Genomic DNA, 25338 nt, shown 5'->3' on the forward strand with positions numbered 1-25338 from the left:
GTATCCTTTCCCACTTCTCCATCATATGACAGCCAAGGCAACTTTTTCTGTCCTTAAAGCGTGAGTTGGTGTGCCTGCCTAGCTCACTAGACTGCTCTTAGCCACTCCCATTCATTTTGATCAGGTATGTCCAGGTGGCTTGTGCCTTAAGGCTAGTGTCTGAGATCCCAGGGTGATTTGATGAGCACTGGAAAGGAGACAGAAGGGTGAGAGGATGACATGCATCACAAGATGGGGAAGCTTTTAATGTTTGACGTTTTACTATGTTTTTATATGTGCTGTAAGCTGCCCAGAGTGCCTGGGGAAACCCAACCAGATGGGTGGAGTATTATTATTATTATTATTATTATTATTATTATTATTATTATAAGATGCAACATGCCTTTGGGAGTGACAGGCATCCTTCAGTGATCACTAGGAGGTCCACTGAATTTCGCTTCTCGCCTCTGGTTCCTAGGGATATGCATAAGCCACTTCTTCCTCATCGTCTTTCTAGTGAGAGAGAAATAAGTCAGGTTATTCACAGGCAGTTCTGGCCACCCTTGTCTTTCCTGTACGCAGCAGGAATGGCCGTGATTGGACATACATGGTCATAACATCCCCACCCAGTGACTTGGGTGGTGGAAAGCTTTCCAGTGCTGCTCCCTTCCTATGGGCAGCTATCCTTTGGCAACACACAGTCTGTCTCTCACCATGTGCTTGCGCAGTGCCTAATTTGGGTGGGCTGTGATCTCAGCCAGGATTACCAGAAACTACAGCCCTATAAATACATTATATTTTCAGAATAACAGCTTGCTAGGGCCTCTGGTCATCAAAGTGCTTTGTCCAATGCAAGGCCTGTTTATTGAGTGCATCTTGTGCTGCGATAATTACCTTGAAGTACAGGGCTGATAGTTCCAAATTTAAAAGATAGTATTATCACAGATTTCTCAATTCAAAGTACTAGAGACATCGGGAGTTCTTAATCAGAAATAGGCTTTAAGCAAATGATCATTAACTCTGTGAGCAGAACCAGGCTTTTCCGTTCTGTGCATTTTTATAGGCACTATTTTACTGCAGGCCTTTTTTATGAGTTCTGGGATCGTGAGGCTTAAAGAGGGGACACAGCCAGGATTTGGACGTGGGAGGAACAAAGTGTCAAGCTGAGCAGGGCTCCACATGCACATCTGGGACCATTTAGAGCATATTCTTTGTGCGTGTGGTTTTTTTTTTTTTAAGTGCTCCAACCGATTATAGAATCATAGAATCATAGAATCATAGAATCATAGAATCATAGAATCATAGAGTTGGAAGAGACCACAAGGGTCATCGAGTCCAACCCCCTGCCAAGCAGGAAACACCATCAGAGCACTCCTGACATATGGTTGTCAAGCCTCTGCTTAAAGACCTCAAGGCAAGTAGCAGCTCTGCCGAATGAAACCCAGCAATGTGAATGTGAGAAGAGTAAGTCAGTTGAGCTTACCTGACACTCCTGGATACTGTGACTGGCCTCAGCATGGGGACGAACAAACGTGGTGAAGCATGCTGGTATTTTGCCAATTTCAGCATTCTCATACTCTCCAGTCGATGAAGTTTCATGCCGTAACTTTAACAGCCTGTTCCTAAAAAGAGGCATCTGCACAGAATCACACCGTAAGCGATTCACACTGGATCAGTTATATTGACTGGTGCGCTGTTGAGTTTTGACTGCAATGTTTTGTATGTGAAAAGGAGGGCTGCTATATTGGCAGGTACTATTTGAATGGGGAAATGCCCGCAAATTCACTGCTTTGCAGCAGCTGGCTCTGACAGTGCTGCTACTACATTAAAGGAAATGGAGACCATAAGCTGAACCACCACATTTCTGTGACCCATAGAGCAACCTCCCTCCCTCCTATGTGAACTTATAGGAGCAGGCAGCTTAGCCTGGCCTCCTAAACCCGGCACACTAAAGCATACGTAATTCTGCTTCTCATGCTTAAAAAGAAATGGTGGTTTTAAGTTTCACCATTACTTGGAGAATAGACACCCATACCTTAGAATAGAGCCCCATAAAATGATCATGTAAAAAAACAAAATTGGTGTGTACTTGGGTGCAATACTATTTATGGATAAAGAATATGAAGAAATCCCTTCATGAAGGAAACCAGTGTAAATGCACTGATATCACTTATGGGCTTATATCTTCTTTTGCAGTGAGAACTGGATTGCAGTGTAGTGTTCTTCAGCTCAATGTCCTCTAGAAGGCGCTATATCACTGTGAAATTCACAGTTTTTTTATTCCTCTTAGGAAATAAGCCATTTGTAATTGCTTGATTTGAAGCCAGTTATCGTTTTCCTGCTCTTAATTATAAAAGTTTTTTTTAATCATTTTAACACAATTACAGTGCATCTTTTTGTGAGAAAGGATGTTTTGTTCAGTATGATGGAATTTACAAGTGAAGGACCGTCTCAAAATGTTTTTTTTTTAAAAAATACAAAAATACATCTAAAGAATATTGTTAAGTGTTGAATCCTGTGAAGGATTATGGCATCTAAACTTGGTATTTGAAAAGTTATTTAATGTCTTTATTAAATAAAATATTTTTAAAAGCATATACATAATAGGAGAAACACTCTGGAAGTTGCAAGGGAAAGAAACAGGGTACCCAGGGGTGAAACCAGGCTTTATTTCACCCAGGTGAAAGACCCAATCTGGCACCCACATGTGCATTTGCGTACATACACACATAGGCTAGGAGGCTTCACCTGAGGCAAAAAATCCTGGCAAGCCCCCCGCCCCATAGCTACGAAGGTACCACAGTGATCAGGACTGTATGAAATCACTGAATGACGTACATTTGAGTCAGGTCAATTTCAAGTGATCCAATTTACACTGCTTTGGAACATGTTTTTTTAAAGAGCCTGGCTAGCTTTTCAGATACTTTTTAATTCAATAACTTTCTAAAGAAATGCCTGAAGTAACTGATATTATAGTTTGAAATCTTGTTTATTGTGTTATATTTTACTCTAAGAAGACACATTTATCCTAAATAGCACCCAATAAGGCAGACATGTATGTATGAAATATTTTTTTTAAAATGTGATCCCATTGAGATCCCAAGATGAAATATTGCAGGTAGCTCTTAGAAATATTAAATAATCAATAAAAAAATTTTGAATTTTTAAACTCATATTAATTTTTTTACCGTAATCACTTGTACTTAAATACTTAAAAATGTGTAACTTAAAGTAAGTCCATCATGTGACATAGCATATTAAAACCCATGAGGTTCTGAAGAGATTGGTGTTTTTAGTTTTGACGTCTCTCAATTGGATGACATAAGGTAAAAAAGTTGGATCACTTGATATGGAATGACCCAGTACTGCTGTAACAGGGAACTGCAATAACATTGAAATGCATGTGTCTTGTTAACATAATTCACAGAAAAAGGCATTTAGTGTTAAATCTTAGTGGCTCCATTCCCCACCCTTTTAAATGCAGTCCTGACCCCCCACTATAGCCAGTGCTAAAACTTCCCTCTATTTCAGCTCAGGATTGCACCTTGCACAGCGTATGTCAAAAACAAACTCACATACTAGGGACTTCTCAACAAACCAATCCATGTACAGTAGTACCTTGGTTACATACGCTTCAGGTTACAGACTCCGCTAACCCAGAAATAGTACCTCGGGTTAAGAACTTTGCTTCAGGATGAGAACAGAAATCGTGCAGCAGCAGCGGGAGGCCCCATTAGCTAAAGTGGTGCTTCAGGTTAAGAACAGTTTCAGGTTAAGAACAGACCTGCAGAACGAATTAAGTACGTAACCAGAGGTATATACTGCTTACTTGCCGAAATGGTTCTAAGAGGCTTACAAGTATAAAAACCAGTTATGAAAGTATTGGCCCCACATAATTAAAATACACAATAAAACAGTTTCATCAAAACATTAAAATAAGCACCCATAAATAAAATGTACAATAAAATGCCATTAAAACAGCACTGCTTAAAACCATAAGGAAAGTTCAAATCCGCGTATCAACCAATAGTCTAAAGTGCCCCAAGGATGAGGCAGATAAATGGAAAGCTCTTTTACAGAGGAAGAAAACTTCCAAGAAACTGGGGGACAGATTTTGACTCAGCGCTCATTGAAACAATATGAGTAACCCTCTTTTAAGATTACCGCAAAGCCCTTCCGAGATCTGACAGACGCAGAGCCTCCTACTCTGCTCTTCCTTCCCCCACTCTACATTTATAAGAGTGTTTCTGTTTTGACATGGTAATAATGACCTGATGAGAAGAGGCATACTGTGAGGATTAATAACAACTTGACAAGATGTGACTAATGATGATGGCAGGTTTGTTGAAGAAAACCCAAGTACCTTGGTCAGATAGTGCTGAGGAATGCAGAGGGTGTTTGAAAGTGCACACATGCAGGGCGATGTAGCAGGCACTAAGGGGGCTCTGACCTTTAGCTGGCTCACTACTCATCAAAACTAGATTCAGGGCAAGATAAACAGAATAGAAGCAGACTGTGAAGGCACTAAGGGGAAAAAGAGGGGGAATGCTTGAAAACATATGAAGGAGGAGCTAGCCTGATAAGTTGTGCATCCTTTTGCATGGTTTTGTACGATTTGTTGTAATTTGTGCATTGTGATTTGCTGTTAGTTTGTTGATTATAGATTAGTGGTTCTTTATTGCAATTGATAAGTGTAAACTGTTCAATTATTATTTGCTGTTTTTTAAATTTGCTGTTTACTGTTGGATTCTAGTAGAATATTGGATATTTATTTGTTTGTTGTAAGTTGTTTATTTTAAAGTTATTGTGACTTTTTATATAGGATCTGATTGTTACTATCAATGTTTGATGTATTATTATTATTATTATTATTATTATTTCTGTTGGAAGCTGCCCAGAGTGGCTGAGGCAATGCAGCTGGATGGGTGGGGTATAAATAATAATTTATTATTATTAATATTGCCTAATACATTGCCACTGAATTCATGACCCCATTAAAATGGAACGCAGTTGCCAGTCAAAGAGGTAAAGACAAAAAGCGAGGCCTCACACACTGGCATATGGATAACTTACACTCTTGCACCTAGTGACTAGCCTGACTCTTCCCAGCCAATCAGAAGATGCCTAGGCTGCAATTTTCCTGAGGTGAGAGTGACTCCAGGTGTAAGTGTAACTTCACAGCTGTGGAATTTTTCCCAATTAGCATACTGGCCCTCTTTAGCCTTGAAGCCCTGGTGCTGACTAAGTAACACAGGTGTAATTAACGAGAGTGAGAGCAACTTGCTGAGAGAAAAACTGCTCTCTCCTGCGCTCACCTCTTTACCCAGAAGTCTGCATTCCTCAGAGAACCAATGTTTGTAAACAAGGCCTAATACAAGACCCCTCAGTATCTTGACAACAGAGTTTCCTTCCAGAGGTAAGTCCAATTTCGAGCTGCGTTCCCTGTGAGGGGGATAGATAGACATGTCGCAGGTTTCGTCTTTCCTCAGGGTTCACCTACTGGTTTGAAAGTGCTTCTCTCAGTTGAATGTACCTCCATCCCCCTTTAAAAAGCAGAATCAACCAAAAAAGGCTTGAGGGGAAAAATGGGCTGGAGATGTTGTCATCAGTTCTGAGCGGTCAATGCTATGCACAGCCAGTTTCTACCAAGAGGAAACAAGTTCCCCACATCCTGAAGGTGATGCGTCTGGAGGGAAAGCAGTGAGTGGGCTTCCCCATTCAAAATATGCATGCCGCTAAAGTGAAAACTGGGCTTGATTTGATGTGACTTCAATTGACTTGAAACACTCTCAGACTGTTTGTTTGCTTTCAACACCTTTCCCTCCTCCTGTATGGTGTAGTAAATGTTCCCTGTCTTGTGGCAAAGTTTCCAGACAAATCCTTTTGTTTAGAAAAGTTTAGGTGATAAGTTTCCGTAGGTACTAATGGTTAGACAGTGACTTTTTGATACAGAAGTGTTGCAGAATATTATAAGCAGTGGCTCAGATAATGTGTGTTTGGGAATCTTCTCACCTCCCAGCAGATGTAGTCTGGGGATCTTTGTGAGAACAGAGGACGTGGATTATTGGGCTCTGTAAGCTTAACAACATTGCAGAGATGCTGTGTCTCCCCTGAAGATCTGTCTGTAGGAGCAGAAAGTTTTGGCTGTCTGTCGGAATGATTAAGCGCCTTCACCTTTGTTTAATCCGTATATTACAGAATGCCTACCCCTATATTTGATTGTGTGAACAGGGCAAAATATGACATTTAGGCTGACCACATATCCTACCATACAGTGGACAGGCCTTTATTTGGAGGAGTGCTATATTTAAAGGGCTGTGCAGTCAAAGTCCAGTTTAAAGATGAAGAGCCATTAAGAGTGGAGAGCAGAGGTCTTCAAGTTGGCCACTAACAGTTAACACTTGGGCAGCACGCAGGTCACCAGATCTGTGGAATTTATTTATTTCAATTTATTGTCATTATTTCTGAATTTGCAGCGCTGCGTATGAATCAGCATATGCAAATTTGATACAAATGTTTTCCTCTTCTGCCTTTTTTTAATAATTCATGGGGATACATAAGTGGCCACCCTAACTGCGTGGTAGGCATGATGAAAAAGGGCACACATTGACCAAGGTACATGTCATAAGTCAATAACTGACTTCTAATGGACCTCATACTCTCTTGCTGCTGGTGAAACCTTCACCTAAATTCCACAGCTATCATCTTAGCATCTGTCTGTCTTGTTTTAACAGACACATTGCTTTAAAAACTATGTGTCTCTGGGCTCCTGGTTTCAGACTGACTTGGAAGTGATACTCCTTCCTTCCTTGGCTGATGTGCTCCTGTGAAAAAGGACCAGGTTTTTTTGGAGGGGTGGTGGTTGAGGTTTGCATTCATTATACTTTCCATTCAGATTCATTTTCACTTAATAGCACCTTTCATCACAATGATCTAAAGTGACTTTTTATATAAGAACTACTATTAAAGGAAAATAGGGCGAGGAGAAAGAGAGAGAGAGAGAAGCCAGCAAATGAGACATTTCTGTGCCACTTCTTACAGACATTTGATTCAACAAGTAATAAAGGCCAGCTGCTTTGTCTGAAGTGTCACAGCAGGGTGGAAACGAGTGTGGAAGAGGAGAGAGCTGCTGGCAAAGGAAGAGCTCTGCTGAACTCTGCCAGGGTTATTATTAAATGATTAAGTTTTCACAAGAAGAAGAAAGGCTGTCTGCAGCAGTCCCAATGGCTGCAGGATAAACAGCTCAAGCCTTCAGCCAGCAGCAGCAGCAGGAAATGGAAAGGGGGCACTACCAGCCATCCTTAGGAAATGTGAGGTTGAACTCAACTTTTTTTAAAGGAAAGCTTATCTGGGCTCACCTCTCAGTCCAGACAGAGCCACTTGACTCTACATGTGCCCTGTGGAAGGGAGACACACAGCTCCAAATGTGCTGTGGACACTTTAATTGTCATGAAGTGAGTCCAAGTACTGGCTGATGTACACCTCCCTTTCAGCCATTGCGGCAGTAAAGCATGTAAACCTGTTTAGCCAGAGGTGCAGTGGTAGATTTTGAAGTGCAGGAGCATCTTCAGGATGAACACCTCCAGGGAGAGTTCATAGCCTTTCAAAAAATGCAAGCGGCTGCATTGATCATGTGTTTGTGTGTGTATGTGAGGGGGTAGGAGATGAATATATAAATTGCACATTTGTGTGCAGCATATATCGTGGTCATCCCCAATCTCATGTTCTGGGCTACAATTCCAACATCCCTGCTGGTTTGCCAAAGGAATTTGTGGTCCAACCTTCTCCAATCTGGTATTGATTTAGCCTAATATCCAATTTATTCTGGTCAGCTGGCAGTCATAAAATGGTAAACCGGCAAAAAAGGACTTTGCATGTTGGACTTTGGCTGGGAAGACCTGGCTGGCCATGAAGTTCACTGGCTGAACTTGGTCCAGTCTTTGAGACTAGTCTACCTCACAGAGCTCTTATTATGAGGATAAAGTGGGGTGTCCCATACCCATGCATGTCATGCTCAGCTCAAGTGCTCTGGCAAATGATCACATCACTTCCACTCTGAAAAAGTGTCCTGCAGTTGCATCACCTCACATTTCTCTTCCATGACTACATTCCCATGGCTTTCCACAGGCTAACATATATTAACAGCTATTATCAGTACTGTGATAAGGTAAGGGAATAATCCTACTGTGGTGCACACAGTTCAATTTCTCTGCATAAATCATACAAGGTTATTTGCCACAGCTTTTATCCATCCCTAGAAAATGTGCATCACTTTTAAATGATTATTATAAATTGGGGGAGTGAGGCTAGGCCCAAGGGGTAATCCTAAATAGTGCTGAATAATATTGTCAGACATCCCTCATTCTGTATAATGTTTTCATATTCCAGGACAAAGTAGCTCCATAAAGCATCATGGATATTAAATCTGGTTCCACAGAGCAGATCAAAATGTTCTTTGAAGGGTAATGTTTTGTTTAGCTGCCAATGCAAGATTTGAATTCAGGGCCACAGAACCCCACCCCAGACATAAACAAATACAACTGAGCTTATCCTTTCTGCTTTTCATGTGACCGTAACTGAGACCATCTGTGTTAAGAAACAATGTTTTGCCAGGGCTGAGGAATTTATTACCATTGTTTTTAAGAATAAATTGTGAAATCCATTGCATATTTTAACCATAACAATATACAGGATGTTGCAAGTCTCTCTCTCTCTCTCATTATTATTATTATTATTATTAGTTCTTTCTCCACCCTATCCTAAGGGCTCCAAGAGGATTTACAATAATTTAAAAACCAAAAAAATAGAATTGCATGAGGTTGTTTGTTTGTTTGTTTAAATCCTCATAATGTTCAAAAAGATTTTTAAAAAGTAATAGCTAAACCTGAATTTACACCCTAGCCACAGTGATAGAAACTGTGGTTTTCTAGTAGTTGAAGTGAAAGATGGAGGCTGCTATTTTGATAATGGTGACATCTGATGAACAGAATGAAAAACTTGGGTGAATGCACAGCATCAGTTCCGCAATGAACATCCATGTGGAACTCATTTCCACTTTTGCAAAGATAGAAAATAATGGATACCAGCAAATGATTGATGCTAAATAGAAACAAATCCTCCTAAAAGCACAAAGTGCCTAAAGCGCCCTTGTAGCACTGGAAATTGACTCAAATGAGATTTAATGTTGGATAATTATTAAAGACTGTGCACAAAATGTAATCCCATCCTCCCACAGCTTGAAGTACAAGGATGCAGAATCGCCAGACCTCTTACTTGCACATGCTCAGCAAAATAGATTTCAGAATCATGCTCCCCACTTCAGAATGGTTTTCACGGTTTTCTCTCGTTCTTGTGGTCCCTCCTCTTTTTTGTATTGTGAAAAAACAACAACAGTAATGCTGTCGCATCATGGGATCACATCCTATCTTCAGCTAGTGTTCTGGTTCCTATATTGCTTTTACTGGTGCTTCAAAATGCAAGAGTTGCCTGAAAGAGAAGAGTGAGTAGCTGGCTAAAATCCTACTACTATTTGTTTCTCACCAAGAGGTCAGATTAACAGATGAGGGAAATGAGTAGGGAGGCAGGGTTATGGGAGGGAGGAAATGTGCCCCAGGAAACTATGACACTAGCTGACATGCAGGTCAGCGAGGTTCCCCTATAACCCCTTTCTCCTTTCTCACAGTAGCAGGAAGATTCATGAAGACTACTCGGAGGCTAGGGATATCTGGCACTGAGGAGCAGTGGCGCTGTGAGGGCAGGGCTTTGGGGCAGACATACAGGACCCCCATTCAGCAGAAGGGCACTCAGGTGCAGCATGCACCAGTTTATCACATTTTGAAGGGAAGGAATACACTTTATGATCCAGAGAGGACCCTTATTCCCACATAGGACCATTAATTCCAACATTTCATAACTATACTATGACTGAGAATTTGTATAGCACATAGTCCGTTACAGGGGGTTGGACTAATGTCCCTTCCATTTTGGTCCCTTCCCACTCTACAAGTGTTGAGGTAGACTAGAAAGAGGAGGCTGTATCAGGTCTGAGAATGAGGTAAAGGCACATTTAGAGCTGCCATCTGATTTAATGCAAAGTACGGTAACTATAAGCTTCTCGGCATCCCTCATTGCATCCCACGTATATAGTCATGGTTGACATGTGTGGCACTGCTATTGATGAAGATATACTTTGAAAAAGAGCTAATTAATTCCATCTTAATCTATCATAGCTGATGAATCTCTCTCTCTTGTTACATCCTGCCTGGTTAAACTGGAAGTGTTTAATGCCTTGGTCAGAGAACAGCATAAGGATGTGGCTGAGAATATTGTCCATGGTTTCTTAATAAGCAGATGTGCGTAATGTAGCCTAACATGTCCTCAGTTGCCATCCTCATCATGAAACTTGTGAGTCATGGCTTACTTGTGTAATCATACAATCTCTGAGTGGTGTGAGCAATCTCTGAGTGGTGTGAGATTCTAGGGGTTCCAGGCACTTACTCAGGGTTCAATTACCACAGCAGAGACAGTGGTGTCTTTATGATATATGGTTTATTCACACAGATATACAACCTGGGCCTACAGTGGAGGGGTTCACAGTCTTAACGCCCCAAGAGGACCTTGCTTCTCCCATAGCCACAGCTTTATATCTGAGGAGAAATCAGCCCTGTGCCTTCCTAGCTTCTTGCCTTACTTTTAGCTTCTACCTCACATACTCTTTGTCATGGAAGGGAAGGTTCTTGAGAGAAGAATAAAAAATTGGGACTCCAAACAACCTGTTTATTAGGCATTCATCCTTATTCACTTGCACAAACCTTATGATAGACTTGTTGTTGTTGTTTACCCACCCTTCACCTTAAGGTCCCGGGACAGGTTACAATAATCTAATAAACAATATTTATAAAATTAAAAAAACTCAAAATAAGAAAGAACACAGTCATTAAAGAAAACAGGATGGGTCCTAAAAAGACACAAGTCAAGTGTCTGGTCTTTATTGAGCATTTGTTCAGAATATTCATTCTGAATGCATCCTGATTTGCTTACATAGTTATAGACCTTCCCATTGATCGATCATCCATTCCATACCATACCATTCCATCCAGTCCCCAAATTGGGACAGTATCCCAATTTCAAAAAGTTACTTGGTGTTGTTTTTAAGTGGATTTGTTACATCAGGGCAAGAGAGAGCTTTAATCCACTTTAATTGGGCAAGCCAAAATTTCTGGCATGTGCTTGAATCCATCCCACAGAATACTGAGAGTCTGGAGGTGACCTAGATTGCACCAAGGTTAAAAAAGAAAGGAGGGTTCTTCCTTCTTCTTCCCATAATTCCAAACACAGTTTGGTCCTCATTTTCCTTCCTACTTGGCAAGTAGGATGGCCAATGCTTGTATTTTGCTTTAATTAAAACAGCAACAACAACACCACTGGTACCTGGACAGATCCTGGAACAGATCAAGAGCTGGCCCAAGAAAAGACCTGGAATGTAGCCTGAGCAGGTTTTGGCAGGCTCAAGTTGCACCCAAGGTGTTGATTAAAAGCATTTGAATGCCACCTTGTATCCAGAGATACATCCCTGACCATTGGCTATGCTGGCTGTGACTGGCAGGAGCTGGGAGTCCTACATCTGCAGGGCCGCAGATTCCCCGTTGCTATTCTACAATAAAATAAAGAGTGGCTTCTAGTGGATTCAGAGGCAGTGGCCAGCACAAAATCTTACAGTGTAAACCTGTGCATATCTACCCCGAAATAAGTCCAATAGAGTTCACTATACCTTACTCTTCCAGGTGTGTGTCTGTGTAATCCAGCTTTATTCTACTAGGTATGGAGCTTTAAGAATAAGGACGAAAGGATAAGGAAGAGTGGGGCAAAACAGGGGAGGAAACAGCCACCCTTTGCTTTTCTGCCAGCTGACTGGAAAGCAAAAGAATCCAGCCAGTCCAATTGTTGTTGTTTTTTTCTGGTTGGTTGGCAGCCATATTGGCAGGACTTGCCAGAAGCAACAGCCCAGGCTGCACTAATTAAAGAAGGATTTCTTTTTTGTGTTAGTGGGCCCTCCTCTCTCCTTCTGGAGTTCTGGGTGGCCGAGTCTCTGGAGCCAATGGAGCAGCCCCAACAGATTATCTAACAGGGCCAATTCTGTGAAGGGGAAATTCAGAAACACAGGGGGAACCTGGCAACTAGGAGTTGGGGGCATGTGGCTAATCTCATTGCAGATAAGGCCCAGCATGAATGTAATCATTCACCCACTGTCTGCTGGATAGAACATAGGAAGCTGCCTTACATCAAATCAGATCAGTGGTCGTTTTAGATCAGTATTTCTACACTGACTGACTGTAGCTATCCAAGATCTCTCTGTGCGTGTTTTAGTTACGAGAGTCTCTCCTAGACCTACCTGGAGATGCCAAGGATTGAACTTGGAACCATTTGCATGCAAGGCACATGCTCTACTAGTGAACTGTTTCACCTTTGTCACAACTTCATTCAGGGCCGGTGATATAATTGGCCCTCCACACTTGCTCTGCTGCAGTTAAACCATTTGGGTATAAATATATAACCACTCCACCCAATATGATTTTCCTTGGGCTCTTCACAGCCTCAGTAGCACACTATATTATTTACCCTTGCACATAGCTGAGTAGAGAATTATACCTCTTTTTTCACTTGTGGAGGGCTAAGGCACAGTCCTTATTCCTCTCTCTTCTATTATTATCATTATTATTAATTCAGTTCCTTCCATGGTAAAATGCAGTAAACGAGATAATGATGCTTTAGTGCAGGCTTCCTCAACCTCGGCCCTCCAGATGTTTTGGGCCTACAACTCCCATGATCCCTAGCTAGCAGGACCAGTGGTCAGGGATGATGGGAATTGTAGTCTCAAAACATCTGGAGGGCCAAGGTTGAGGAAGCTTGCTTTAGTGTGTGAAAAGCAAAAGCATCTTCTGGACAGTGAAGACAACTCTGGGAATATTGTACTGCAAAAAGCCTTTACAACATTGGGGTTGGATTTTTGTTTTTGTTTTTTTAGTAAAAGTAAAGGTAAAGGGACCCCTTGACCATTAGGTCCAGTCATGACTGACTCTGGGGTTGCGGTGCTCATCTCGGTTTATTGGCCGAGGGAGCCGGTGTACAGCTTCCGGGTCATGTGGCCAGCATGACTAAGCCGCTTCTGGCGAACCAGAGCAGCGCACGGAAACGCCGTTTACCTTCCCGCCGGAGCGGTACCTATTTATCTCCTTGCACTTTGACGTGCTTTCGAACTGCTAGGTTGGCAGGAGCAGGGACCAAGCAACGGGAGCTCACCCTGTTACGGGGATTCGAACCGCCGACCTTCTGATTGGCAAGTCCTAGGCTCTGTGGTTTAATTACCTTAGTCACAGCATGGCAGACCCCTGGCAACCTGAACCTGAAGTGGCTCAGGGAGGCTGGAATTTATCAGTCATTAGTCATGGCTTGTATACTCTCAAAATGTTTTTCTGTGTTCTAGTAGTCATATTTGAATGCTTTCAAATATATGCTTGCTTGCTTGCTTGCTTAAATATGCTTCTTTATTGGGTTTGTGAGACTAAACATGGGGAGTGTATACCTTGTGATCCTTGGAGGAAAGATGGGATACAAATGTAATAAATAATCTCAGGAGAGAGGCTACATCAGTGCTCTGTCCTTCCTTTCTGCAGGATGCTCTTTTTATCTGCTCATGAATGATCCTCTAGTGGACGATTAACATCTTCCAGTTTCAAAGGAGGGTTGAGATATGGATAATTTTCATACCTCTCAACTGGGACATCCTGGTTTCCCCCACAAGAGCATGGCGGCCATTTTGGGCTCCTTGCTCTCGTGTGATTTCAGGCCAAGATCTCACCCTTAAAAAAAGTGGGGTTTTGGGGTCCTCTCTCTCACTTGACTCACTTAAGTTCACTGATTTCCCTTGGGTCCACTCTGAGTATGACATAGCTGGATAGAACCTTGTGAGTTTACTTTTAACATGAATTTGCCTGCCTAAAGAAGACTGCGTGTAGAAATCACATTCACTTGGGACAGTATTTCGAGTTTCAAATGCTGGGTGGCCTGATATTTCATAGTCTGAGACATATCCACGTTTCCTCTCTGCTGATCTCTGGCTGGTTTTTGGAGCAGATCCTTTTTCGCGTTAGAGCATTGACATATTCTCAAATAATCCCATATTGTCTTGGCAGTAAACTTTGCTTCCTTGTGCAATCTTCTCCTGTAATGCATCTTCACACAATGGCCCTAAACAGATGGTTGTGATGTACCTTCCCCACCCCCATTAAGACATAAATGGAGTGGAGATACTCAATTACTTGATCGTAGGTAGACTGTTGTGGGTCACAGATGAATGGCTCTTTCATTTTGTACTCGTACTTACACCACCCACCTTTTGTCTTTGAGAAAAACCACATTTATATGCCAGTATTGTACTCTTTTATTTTCAAAAGACAAAATTCCATCTGAGTTTAATAGGATGTCTCATTACCACATCCTGATTCGTTGCTCATCATGCACACTGAAAAAGAGCCTTTGTTCGCCTTTGCATCTTTGTGCATCCTTTATTTTTATTTTTTTTAAAGTTGCTAATGTGCATATCAAGAGGAGGCCAGCAGAGGGGGTGCACATCTTCATGTCCTCCTCTGCATTCATGTTGCAATTAGTTTAATAAGACTAAGAGCCTTTAAAAAAAATAAATAATTCTTAACTGCCTCTATTGCTTTTCCTTCTTTTCAGACGAATTAGGTTGCTATTTGTAAGGCTAGGGTAAGATCAGTGCCCTATTAAAGTACATGCCAAACCTTATGCTGGAGGCCAGCACTGCTGTCACTCATGCCGTTTTGTACATTCTCTTCTTTGCCTGTGGCAACTCAGACTAGGTTGGCCAATTGCACATTGCCAGAAAGAGAGGGAGAGGGAACGCATCACCCCAAAAGAGGACACATACTCACAAAAGATTTGCAGATGCTAATATAATTGTACACAGTGGTACCTGGGTTCTCAAACTTAATCCGTTCTGGAAGTCTGTTCCAAAACCAAAGCATTCCAAAACCAAGGTGCGCTTTCCCATAGAAAGTACAGTGGTACCTCGGGTTACAGATGCTTCAGGTTACAGACGCTTCAGGTTACAGACCCCATTAACCCGGAAATAGTACCTCGGGTTAATAACTTTGCTTCAGGATGAGAACAGAAATTGTGTTGCAGTGGCGCTGCGGCAGCAGGAGGCCCCATTAGCTAAAGTGGCAGCTCAGGTTAAGAACAGTTTCAGGTTAAGAACGGACCTCCAGAATGAATTAGGTTCTTAACCCAAGGTATCACTGTAATGCAAAATGGATTAATCCGTTCCAGACCTTTAAAAACTCTCATGCTAGCTCTGTTCTAGCTCTAATCTGCCACAGGTTTCATAGAGTAGTGCCTATTTTCCATTTCTAGTTAGATGGGAGCAACATGGGTTTTCATTTTTATTAATTCTTGCTTTTTCGAAGAAGAAAAATGGAAGATAATAATACCAATATTGCCATTCTTATGTATTTATAATTTTATATTTACAGTGCTGGTTCTTGTGCTTGGGATTCTGCAGTTGTGGGACCCAGTTCTAAGAAAACATTTATTGCCTGTTTGAAAGGAAGGAGTACCCAATTCAGAGGTGAGCTACCTCCACCCTATTAATGCAGGAAATCTTAGTCTTAGATTTTTTGTGTGTAGCCCTCAGATTACACTCTAATGTGTAGAACACTCGTGCTCAGTTCTTTGAGTACAAGTCAGCCAAAAAAGAACCCAAGAGTAGCTTAATTTATCATTAGGGACCAAATCATTCCAAGTCCAGAGAAATTTGAATAATAGGAAATGTGGTTCTTGATCATACATAATCTAGAACCTAGAAAACTATGTTTTCTTGTACTGCATGTGCTCAATATCTCTAGAAACTGTATGTGAAACAAGGAAAGTTGTGTGTGTTTACCGGTAAGTGTCTGAGCCAGTAAAAAAGCACAGACATTGTAAAGACAAATGAGACTACATCAGCTTTTCTATTTCTAGAAGTTTATAACTTATTTTAATAAAAGCCGGTAGTATGTATGTATGTATGTATGTGTTTGTTTGTTGAATCTGCCATGTGATCAGCAAACATTATTACAGTGGTACCTTGGGTTACATACGCTTCAGGTTACATACGCTTCAGGTTACAGACTCCGCTAACCCAGAAATATTACCTCGGGTTAAGAACTTTGCTTCAGGATGAGAACAGAAATCGTGCTCCGACGGCGCTTCTGAACAGTTTCAGGTTAAGAACGGACATCTGGAACGAATTTAGTACTTAACCCGAGGTACCACTGTACAGTATTATTTTTGGTTAAAAGATGTATACTCCTTTAGCATCTTCCATAGGAATGCAATTTTTTAAAGAATGTCAGCTAATTGAAGTGTACAGTATATCCCACCTGCCAGATTGGACTGACAAAAGCTTATTATAATATAAAATATCTACCCGTACAGTAATATCACCTAATTTGGGGTGGAACACAGCTGCTGCTTGACACTCCCATGTCAGTCAACAGCAGTTAATGGCAGCATGTGAAGGAAGAACTCATATGCTGAATGGATCTTTCAGCAGGCATTTCAAGACGCATTAAGCAAGGAGAATTGCAGTGGTAAATTTTGGTTGGTTAATCAGTGTGGAGAGACCCTATCCTGCTGTTACAGAAGTGCCCCAAGACCTTTAACAGCCTGTGTTGTCCTGCATCAGTGTTCATCTCATAGAAATATCAAAAGGCAATGTTGCTGGTCATATAAAACAAATCAGAAAATCTGTTGGGAAGATGGTGAGTGTTTTGAAAGGAATACTTATAGAATGTGACCCAGCCACGAAGCAGTTTCTGCTGTACTTAGATGAGTCAAATACCCTAAGGGAGAAGTTCAGCATACAAGACTTTGTGTTAGCTGAGATGGTTTCCTTCCTGCAGGAGAGAATGGGAGAGTTAATGGACCAGACCTCTTTCCCTATTACACAAAAATAGAAAATGAGACTGAAATTGTCTGTGTCGAACTGCAATCAATAATGTCTAAAAAAAAGAAAATCAAGTATTTTGAATCTGCCTTTCATAAACTTCTGATCCATCAAGACAAACAAAATCTAGCAGCTATCTATGGTGGCTCACTAGGATGCAGTTAACCCGTCTTTTTTCAGTTCCAGCAAAAACAGGAGCTATCAAAAGGTACAGTATTTTTATTTTATTTTACAGTGGTATCTCAGGTTAAGAACTTAATTTGTTCTGGAGGTCCGTTCTTAACCTGAAACTGTTCTTAAGCTGAGGTACCACTTTAGTTATGCGGGCTCCCACCGCTGTGTGATTTCTGTTCTCATCTTGAAGTAAAGTTCTTAACCTGAGGTACTATTTCTGAGTTAGCGGAGTCTGTAACCTGAAGCATCTATAACCTGAAGCATCTGTAACCAGAGGTACCACTGTATTTGTTTAGTGATTTCTCTCCCACTCATGTAGTGCCAGTGGGCAGCTTACGAAAATTTTAAACCATGATGTAATAAAATTCAATAGCCCATCTTGTCCAACATCCTACTGTCATAGCAAGCAGCACCTGAGTTCAACAGTGCTCTCCCTTCTTGCAATTCAAAGTAGCTGGTATTTAGAGGCCTTCTGCCTCCAGCAGTAGAGGTAGAACATAGCATTGTGGCTAGAAGTCATTGATAGCCTTATCTTCTATAAATTTGTTTAATCCTTTTTTATTTTATACCATAAAATTACAAAAGAAAATACATATACACAGTGGTACCTCGGGTTAAGTACTTAATCGTTCTGGAGGTCCGTTCTTAACCTGAAACTGTTCTTAACCTGAAGCACCACTTTAGCTAATGGGGCCTCCCGCTGCCGCCGCGCCACCGGAGCACGATTTCTGTTCTCATCCTGAAGCAAAGTTCTTAACCCGAGGTACTATTTCTGGGTTAGCGGAGTCTGTAACCTGAGGTGTATGTAACCTGAAGCGTATGTAACCCGAGGTACCACTGTATATTAAATTAGGGCTGCCGTATTTCAAAAAGTGAAAATCTGGGTTGCCATACTTCCGGATTTTCGCGGACATTTCAGCAGTTTTCACCCAGACTCTGTTTCCGAGGGCCGAATCCTGGCTATGTCTGGGAAATTCAAGCCGCATGGCAGCCCTATGTTAAATACATCTAGGGAGAAATTCCACATCACGCTATTCTGATTGCTTCGTCGGTGCAAGCATTTCTGCTTGTCAGATGGAACAATCTTCCTCTGTCCTCCCCCATATGCTGCTCTGGAGGTTTTCCTGACCTCCCAGAGCTGATTTTGGGGGGTGGGCAGGAGGCACGTATGTGGAGGAGAGCGTGTGGATGCTCCATTGTGTAAGTGGGAATCATTGAGCTGGTTCCCACCGGCACAACTATTTAGTTGAATTTGGCTGATCAGATTGTATCCAATGCTAGTCCTACTCAGAAGAGACCATTGAAATTAATGTATATGACTGTTGTGATTTTCCTCTTAGTTCAATACTTAAAATGGATAATCTCTGCCCATTTCTTTATTGCTATTAATGTGTAAGGTTCCGGGACCTACTTTTTATGATTGTAAGTTGTTTTGTTTTAATATTGTGTTCTAATGCTATAACATGCCGTGGGACCTTAGGGTGAAGTGTGGATAATAAACAAACAATAACTTGGTTTCATTGGTTTTAAAGGAGTTTACTTTGAGTAAGACTAGCACCAAATACAACCCATAATCTAATCAGATAATATGAGATGTGCATAAATATACCACTCTCTACAATCATAGTTCTGATCTGTTCTTCATAGTTATTTATTGCTGCAGCATATCTGTTCAAATGTTCCACTTCCATTGTTCCTATCTGAAATAAGCAAAGTAAACTGCAAACCATCCCCTGCATGATCTCAGTTTACTTTATTTCTTATCTTCTGTAATGTAACATGCATTTCTTATCTTCTGTAATGTAACATGCTAATCATCACCCAAGTTATATTTTCCATTGACTTTCTTGACTGTCTGGCTTTCTGCTCCCCCTCCACCCTCAGAAAGTTGTGCAACCAAAATAATAACAGCTGCCAATAAATTACAATACATATTAGTTCTACTTTGTGTTCAAATCCAAGCTCTTTAACATTAACTAATTCTACTTTTATTTCTATATAAGTCATCTCGCATCTTTTAAAAAATATGTTACCAGTACGAATGACTACTGCAGCATTGCAACACTAGGATTTTCCTCAATGCTCACAGTATCAATAAGCAAGCACCTTTAAAGTAGTTCTCACTCAGGTTAATAATGCACTGGTGACACCTGCTTTCCAAATATATTTCCACATACTTCTTGGAAGATTTTTCTTGAGAGTCTGCATTACATTCAACAGTAATAATCTTACTGAAAAGAAAATTCCATGATTAATTTTAAATATTTTTATATAACTTATCCCTACTGACTCTGCTGCTCTCTATTTTAACGACTGTTCCTCTTCTCAGTATTTGCTTGTTTGATTTCTGTAGTGTTCTTTCAGTTCAGTACGTAAAATGGATAATCTCTGTTCATTTTTTATTTCTATTAATTTTCCAAAAGTAAATTAAATTAGTTTTGATTAATGCTGTAGTCTTCTCAAGTTATACAGCTCCCAGTGATCAACAAATGTACTTCCCATCTCCTCCAACTTATAAGATTCCCATGGATATATTTTAGCTTCTCTTCCAATTTATTCCAATTAGGGCTGTGCCTTAGAGGTTCATAAACTGCTATCCGCTCCTTTATACTACACTATCCTGCTGCCAGGCAGGAGGTTTGATTTATTCCAAACATGCAGATTTACTTTTACTATAACATTACTGTACAATTATATTTTCAGCTCTTTTTCTCTTGCCCAGGGTAAATAGTTCAGGGGCATTTTAATAGTCTGCTGTTCAAAAGATAATAGTGGTGTTAATTATCTTGTCTGATGCACTCTAGTAAGTCTAATAATTGAGCTGCATAGTAATATAACTATTAAGTTGCAGAAAAACTAATTGACTCTGCTTATTTTAAAATTGTTTTTCTCCCCTTGAATCATTTGCCATTTTCCATTTTACAAAAATCCACAACCTTTTGCCATTTTCTCACCTTACATTCCTGCATTATCATTCAAAAATGTGGAATAAAAGCAGAGGTCTGGAGATTACATGCATTTTCTTTCAATAAATCTTTGCAAACCAATATATCTTCCTTCCTTCTGTGTTTCTAGACCTTCCTGAATGTTATTAATCATGGGATTATAATGCATCCCTCCCAATTTATCTCATTCAGAAGAGACACCCAGATGTCTAATCAGTTGTGTCTTCCACTAGTCAATAAACATTGTTTGTATCTCCTCTCAATGATATGGTGTGACAATTCCCAAAGGAAACACTCAGGGTGTGAAGTTCCACTGGTGCAACATAATTTATGTTTCCTTTCCTTCCACTGAGTGCCCCCCAAACTTTGCTCTGGAGGGGCCCCCACAACTGTCTGAAGGTGATTTTTTAAGATGCATGAGCATGTGGGTGTAGCTGGGACAAGAGCAACAGCAGCAGGTCTGTTATGCACATGGAAGTCCTGATGCACAAGCAGAGCTTCAGTGTTGAATACAGTCCAATGTTGGATACAGAGACATGAGCAAGTAGAAGATTTTTGTGAAGAATGGAAACATAAAAATTAGCAAGAAAATATCTTTTACACAACCATATTTAACTTATAGTGGTGGGACAATATTGCACAGGGTCCGGAGCTTAAAACTGTAGCTTTATTTACTGTGGCAAATGCACGCACATATTATTTGTTGAAAACCTTATGATTGCCTTACCTGCTTCAGTGCTTTCCCCCCACCTATTTCATTCTGCTTTGTGAGGAACTGAGAAAGTATGGCAAGATCATGTAATGAGCCCTGGCTACATAAGCCTACTTAATTATCCAGTAATATTATGCAACTTCTGAACTGGTTTTTTCTCCTTATCAGTACACAAATGTGTGGCTTGCCATAACAGCTCCGATACTTGAAGATCTTGGCAGCCTGCTCATTCTCTTAGTCACATCTTCCTGCAAATACTGTAGTACTATTATTTGCCTGGGAAAAAACCATATGTTCTTGTAATACATGTTGTGATAAGTCTGCTATTCCCCTTCTCCCAGATTATTCAGCTTGGGTTTAAAAACACCCTTCAAACCGTTCTTCACAAAGACAACATTAAGAACTTTTAAATGGTATCACAAGATGCAATCAAATGATGATCAGCTGGCTTTTGTGGAAGCAAGACTACTTCTTTACTAGCTATTTTTTTCTAGATTAGATATAATTTATTCTTTGTTATCACAAAGATTTCAGGCACTGTGTCACTGCCAAACTACTATGTTCTAGGGTTTTCTATCTTACTGCTTAAGTCCTGTGATAGTTTTTCTTGAGTATATGCACTTGTAGCATTAGCCTGTCCTGTGTGAATCAGCAAAGATCTCTTTATGCACCTGAGATGATGAGTGGTCTGTGATGCAGTTTATGATGTGGTGGCTGATGCATTGCTTTGCCTAGGCTTCCCATTTTGTTTTTCCTAGTACAGCAGAAGCAAACCAATACATTCAGGGCTATCAGTGGCTACTAGACATGATTTGTTCTGCCTTCACTGTCAGAGGCAGTATGCCTCTGAATACCCATTGCTCGGAGCCACAAGTGAGGAGTGTGCTGTTGCCCTCAGGTCTTGCTTTCAGGCTTCCCAGAAACATCTGGTTTGTCACTGTAAGAACAAGATAATGGGCTAGATGAGCCTTTGGGTTAATTAGGTCCGGCCCTACTATTAGACAGACTGGTCACCTCAGTCAGCTGATTTCGGTTGTCATGGAAAGGCAGCAAAAAGTAATGTATTTGTTTGTTGTATTTTAAAACAAAATTCCAGGGACGCGGGTGGCGCTGTGGGTTAAAGCCTCAGCGCCTAGGGCTTGCCAATCGAAAGGTCGACGTTTCGAATCCCCGCGGTGGGGTGCGCTCCCGTTGTTTGGTCCCAGCGCCTGCCAACCTAGGAGTTCGAAAGCACTCTCGGGTGCAAGTAGATAAATAGGGACCACTTACTAGCGGGAACGTAAACGGCGTTTCTGTGTGCAGCTCTGGCTCGCCAGAGCAGCGATGTCACGCTGGCCACGTGACCCGGAAGTGTCTTCGGACAGCGCTGGCCCCCGGCCTCTCTGAGTGAGGTGGGCGCACAACCCTAGAGTCTGTCAAGGCTGGCCTGTACGGGCAGGGGTACCTTTACCTTTACCTTAAAACAAAATTCCATAGAAGGAAAGGTGTGCTTTCTGTCTCAGGTGCCAAAATAACTTGAATAGCCTTGTGTACTGTGCACAATTTTAAATTAAAAGCCTATACCAGTTATTCCCCCCCCCCAACCCAGGATGGGAAATTAGTTAAACATGGACTATAATAAAAATATTTCCAAATGTTATTTTACTAACTGGTATAGGCTTTTAATTTAAAATTATATTTTGCATTTTTATGGTTATGTTCTTTGGTTAATTAATGTGTTGTACTGAGAAATATTAACCGCTGATCATTTAGAACTTTGAAATGGTATTTTTTTAAATAGTGGTGTTGTGTTTTGATGATATATATAGTAAGCTGCTTTACAAGAACAATGTGCCCTAAAAATGCAGACTGGAAATGCATTTAATAAATCTGTTTCCAGTTGTTTGTGGTGAATTAGCACTAAAGGCCCCTGAAGTTGAAAGGACCCAAAACAGAACCAAGGATATATGGCTCTAACATTCAAACTGGAGTTGTGCAGGAGAACTTGTTTTGGAATGGACCAACCCCGTAGCTGGCAGGGGTGGGAGGGCGTGAATTGTTAGGTATCTATAGAGATCTGTCTGAAGCAAGCCAACAGAACAAGAGATTATCAGTGCACATTCTTGTGTTTCTTCCTAGAACATAGAAAATGGAGCATTTCATTTCTGATGGGCCAGGCTATCTTTATAACCTTAAAATACTGCCAAGGTTGTATAACTTGCATTGTAGAAAAGCTGGAAAACATTACAGAGGCAACACTGCTGAGGAATAAAATAAAACATCATAGGTTATTGCCGTCCCAGTCCAGATCTAGAAATCGTCTGTTGCCTGTCTTGAACTCTTCGTAGTCTCCCTTATCTGTGGAAATACTTTGGACGTCTTTTTATCTGAGCCAGATGGTCCCATAATAGTTTCCTATCATCATTCCTTTGCTCTTTTTTATTTCAATCCAAACAATTTCTTCTCTGCTTGCCAAACTATATATTGTATGACATTCTTTCTTCAGACACACTGTGTCTCAGTCTTGGCATGCTTCCACCTGCCCTGTTGTGTCTTTCGCTTCTATAAACTTTCTGTTTCAGAATTGTGTTATCCCATCTGTTTTTACTTCAGTTCTGTTCTCTGTTAATCCTATTACATAATATATTGATTAGTCACAAAACAGGAAAAGATGAATTCCATGGATTCCAGTAGAAAAGAATATGAGATGATCTGGACTATATTTTCTGTCCTTTTCTCCATAAAATTCTAAAGAATTAATTAGTTTGCAGCTTAGGGTCTTTATATCCCAGGCCTTTATATCCCAAACTGCCATGCTTTTCACAACCACCTCATTTCATCCTGGAGATAGACCCAGGATCACTAACTAAAGTTTATGCATGAGCAGATATTTTAACCTGAGTCTCCCTGGTCCTAGCCCAACAAATTAACCACTACAGTATGCAGACTTTCACAAGGTAGGCACATATATTTTGTTTTAATTAATTTTGTCTTATAATGTCTTATTCAGTGCTATTTTTCTAGAAAAAGAGTTGCTAGAACTCACCACAAACACCTCCCTTGGTGTCTTAGAATGGCAATGGCGAGTTCCGGCTGAAGAAAACCCTGGTCTTATTATAATTTTGTCTTTATTGTATTCATTAAAATTAGGCATATAATCTGCCTTGTAGCTCTGTATTATATGTGTGTTGAATCCAAAAACTGTGTTTTAAAACAACAGTATGGTCCACTTTCAGTTACTTAGAAACAAATAATTTAGTTTCCTTTAGTCTTACTGTGTGAATGATTAGTTGTTATCATTTAGTATTTATTTATTTAAAATAAAATATTTTAAAACAAAATATTTAGTTTTTAAAAATATTTTTATTAGTTTTTAATATGAAACACTTTTACTTTATAACATATGCTGGACAATTTATTCATGCCACATCAAAAATATTGTCTCACTTCTCCTTTGTTTTTATTATTAAGTTTACTCTTCTTTACACAACTGAATTGTGGTCAGCATTGCTGGTGGGATCTAATGCAGCTTTTTAGAATGCTATGACTGCCCAGTCCTGACCAAACTTTGGTATTCATTCATAAGCCAACCCACTCGAAGCCTTCTCCTCCTGGAGGAAGTTGCTAAGCAAGTCATTGTTATTGCTGCTAATGCCTTTCTGACCTATGTGGTAGTCTGGCACAGCACCAAGACTAACACTGTAGCTTTGGCTAATAATTATTGTTATCTAGAGAAGAACGTGGGAATTTGCGTGTGCCTTTCTTGGTCTTAGTGACACAAATCTGCGGTGCCTCTGTTTTGTATCCAGTACCTTTATTCTGTACACCTGATATGTGCAAGCTGCTGGGACTTTCTCCTGCCTGTGTTGATGGTACCAATAGACAATGTGGGGATTTGGAGAAAGTGTGTACTAGTACGCATATAATATTAATTTTGTTTTGCTTGTCATTCAACCCAAGTCCTACAGTGTTGCTGGTTTTTTAGGGGGACTTTTTGGTAGCATCCAGGTTGGAATGGGTATAAAAAGACATGTGGCATACAGTATTTTAAATGATGTGGGGCTTAGAAAATATATAAACAATTTTATATCCCATGAATTTCAGAAAAAGAGTTAAACAAGTTTAAACCTCTCCCAATTGAAATCAGTAGGACTTAAGGGAGTTTAACTGTCTGACTTTGATAATATCTTTCAGTACACTCAAAGGTAACTCTATGTCCTTGCTGCACAATACATCAACCAAAAACATAGCACGGGCAATACATAGGCAACTTCACACAGCATCTAAAAGCTAATTGTAATTCATACTCAGTATGTGCCAAGAGATTTTCTTTCAAGCCTTCTTTCTTTCCCACATTATTCTCTTCCCCTTGTTTGTAGCAAAAAGAGAGGTATGGCTGCACATCTCAATCGAATTCAGTTTATAACAATACTCTCAAGGAACAGCCTGATTTCTTAAAATGGTGAAAGTCCTGTAATTCTAACTGTTGTTTATGATTATTGGACTATTGCGGCTCTCTAGGAACACAAACACATAAGGAG

At 40.5% G+C, this 25338-nt stretch overlaps 1 protein-coding gene and 1 long non-coding RNA gene across 2 annotated transcripts; one reads left to right on the top strand and one right to left on the bottom strand.

The window, feature by feature from the left end:
- Positions 1-2377: 2377 nt before the first annotated feature.
- Positions 2378-16237, bottom strand: LOC310680996. Its single transcript, XR_014513056.1, has 2 exons — positions 16126-16237; positions 2378-3597 (listed from the first exon to the last, which is right to left on the bottom strand). It is a non-coding gene; the product is annotated as an uncharacterized lncRNA (long non-coding RNA).
- A 362-nt stretch (positions 16238-16599) lies between these two features.
- On the top strand, positions 16600-17102 carry LOC310681028 (general transcription factor IIH subunit 5-like). Its single transcript, XM_083448326.1, has one exon. The coding sequence runs from the start codon at positions 16800-16802 to the stop codon at positions 16995-16997; it is 198 nt and encodes a 65-aa protein (XP_083304452.1). The 5' UTR covers positions 16600-16799; the 3' UTR covers positions 16998-17102.
- Positions 17103-25338: the final 8236 nt, after the last annotated feature.

The sequence above is a fragment of the Podarcis tiliguerta genome, assembly GCF_965153285.1.
Source record: "Podarcis tiliguerta genome assembly, chromosome: 6".
Lineage (NCBI taxonomy): Eukaryota > Metazoa > Chordata > Lepidosauria > Squamata > Lacertidae > Podarcis > Podarcis tiliguerta.

Coding starts and splice junctions, on each gene's coding strand:
- LOC310681028 (XM_083448326.1), top strand. CDS start 16,800: ATGGTGAGTGTTTTGAAAGGAATACTTATAGAATGTGACCCAGCCACG.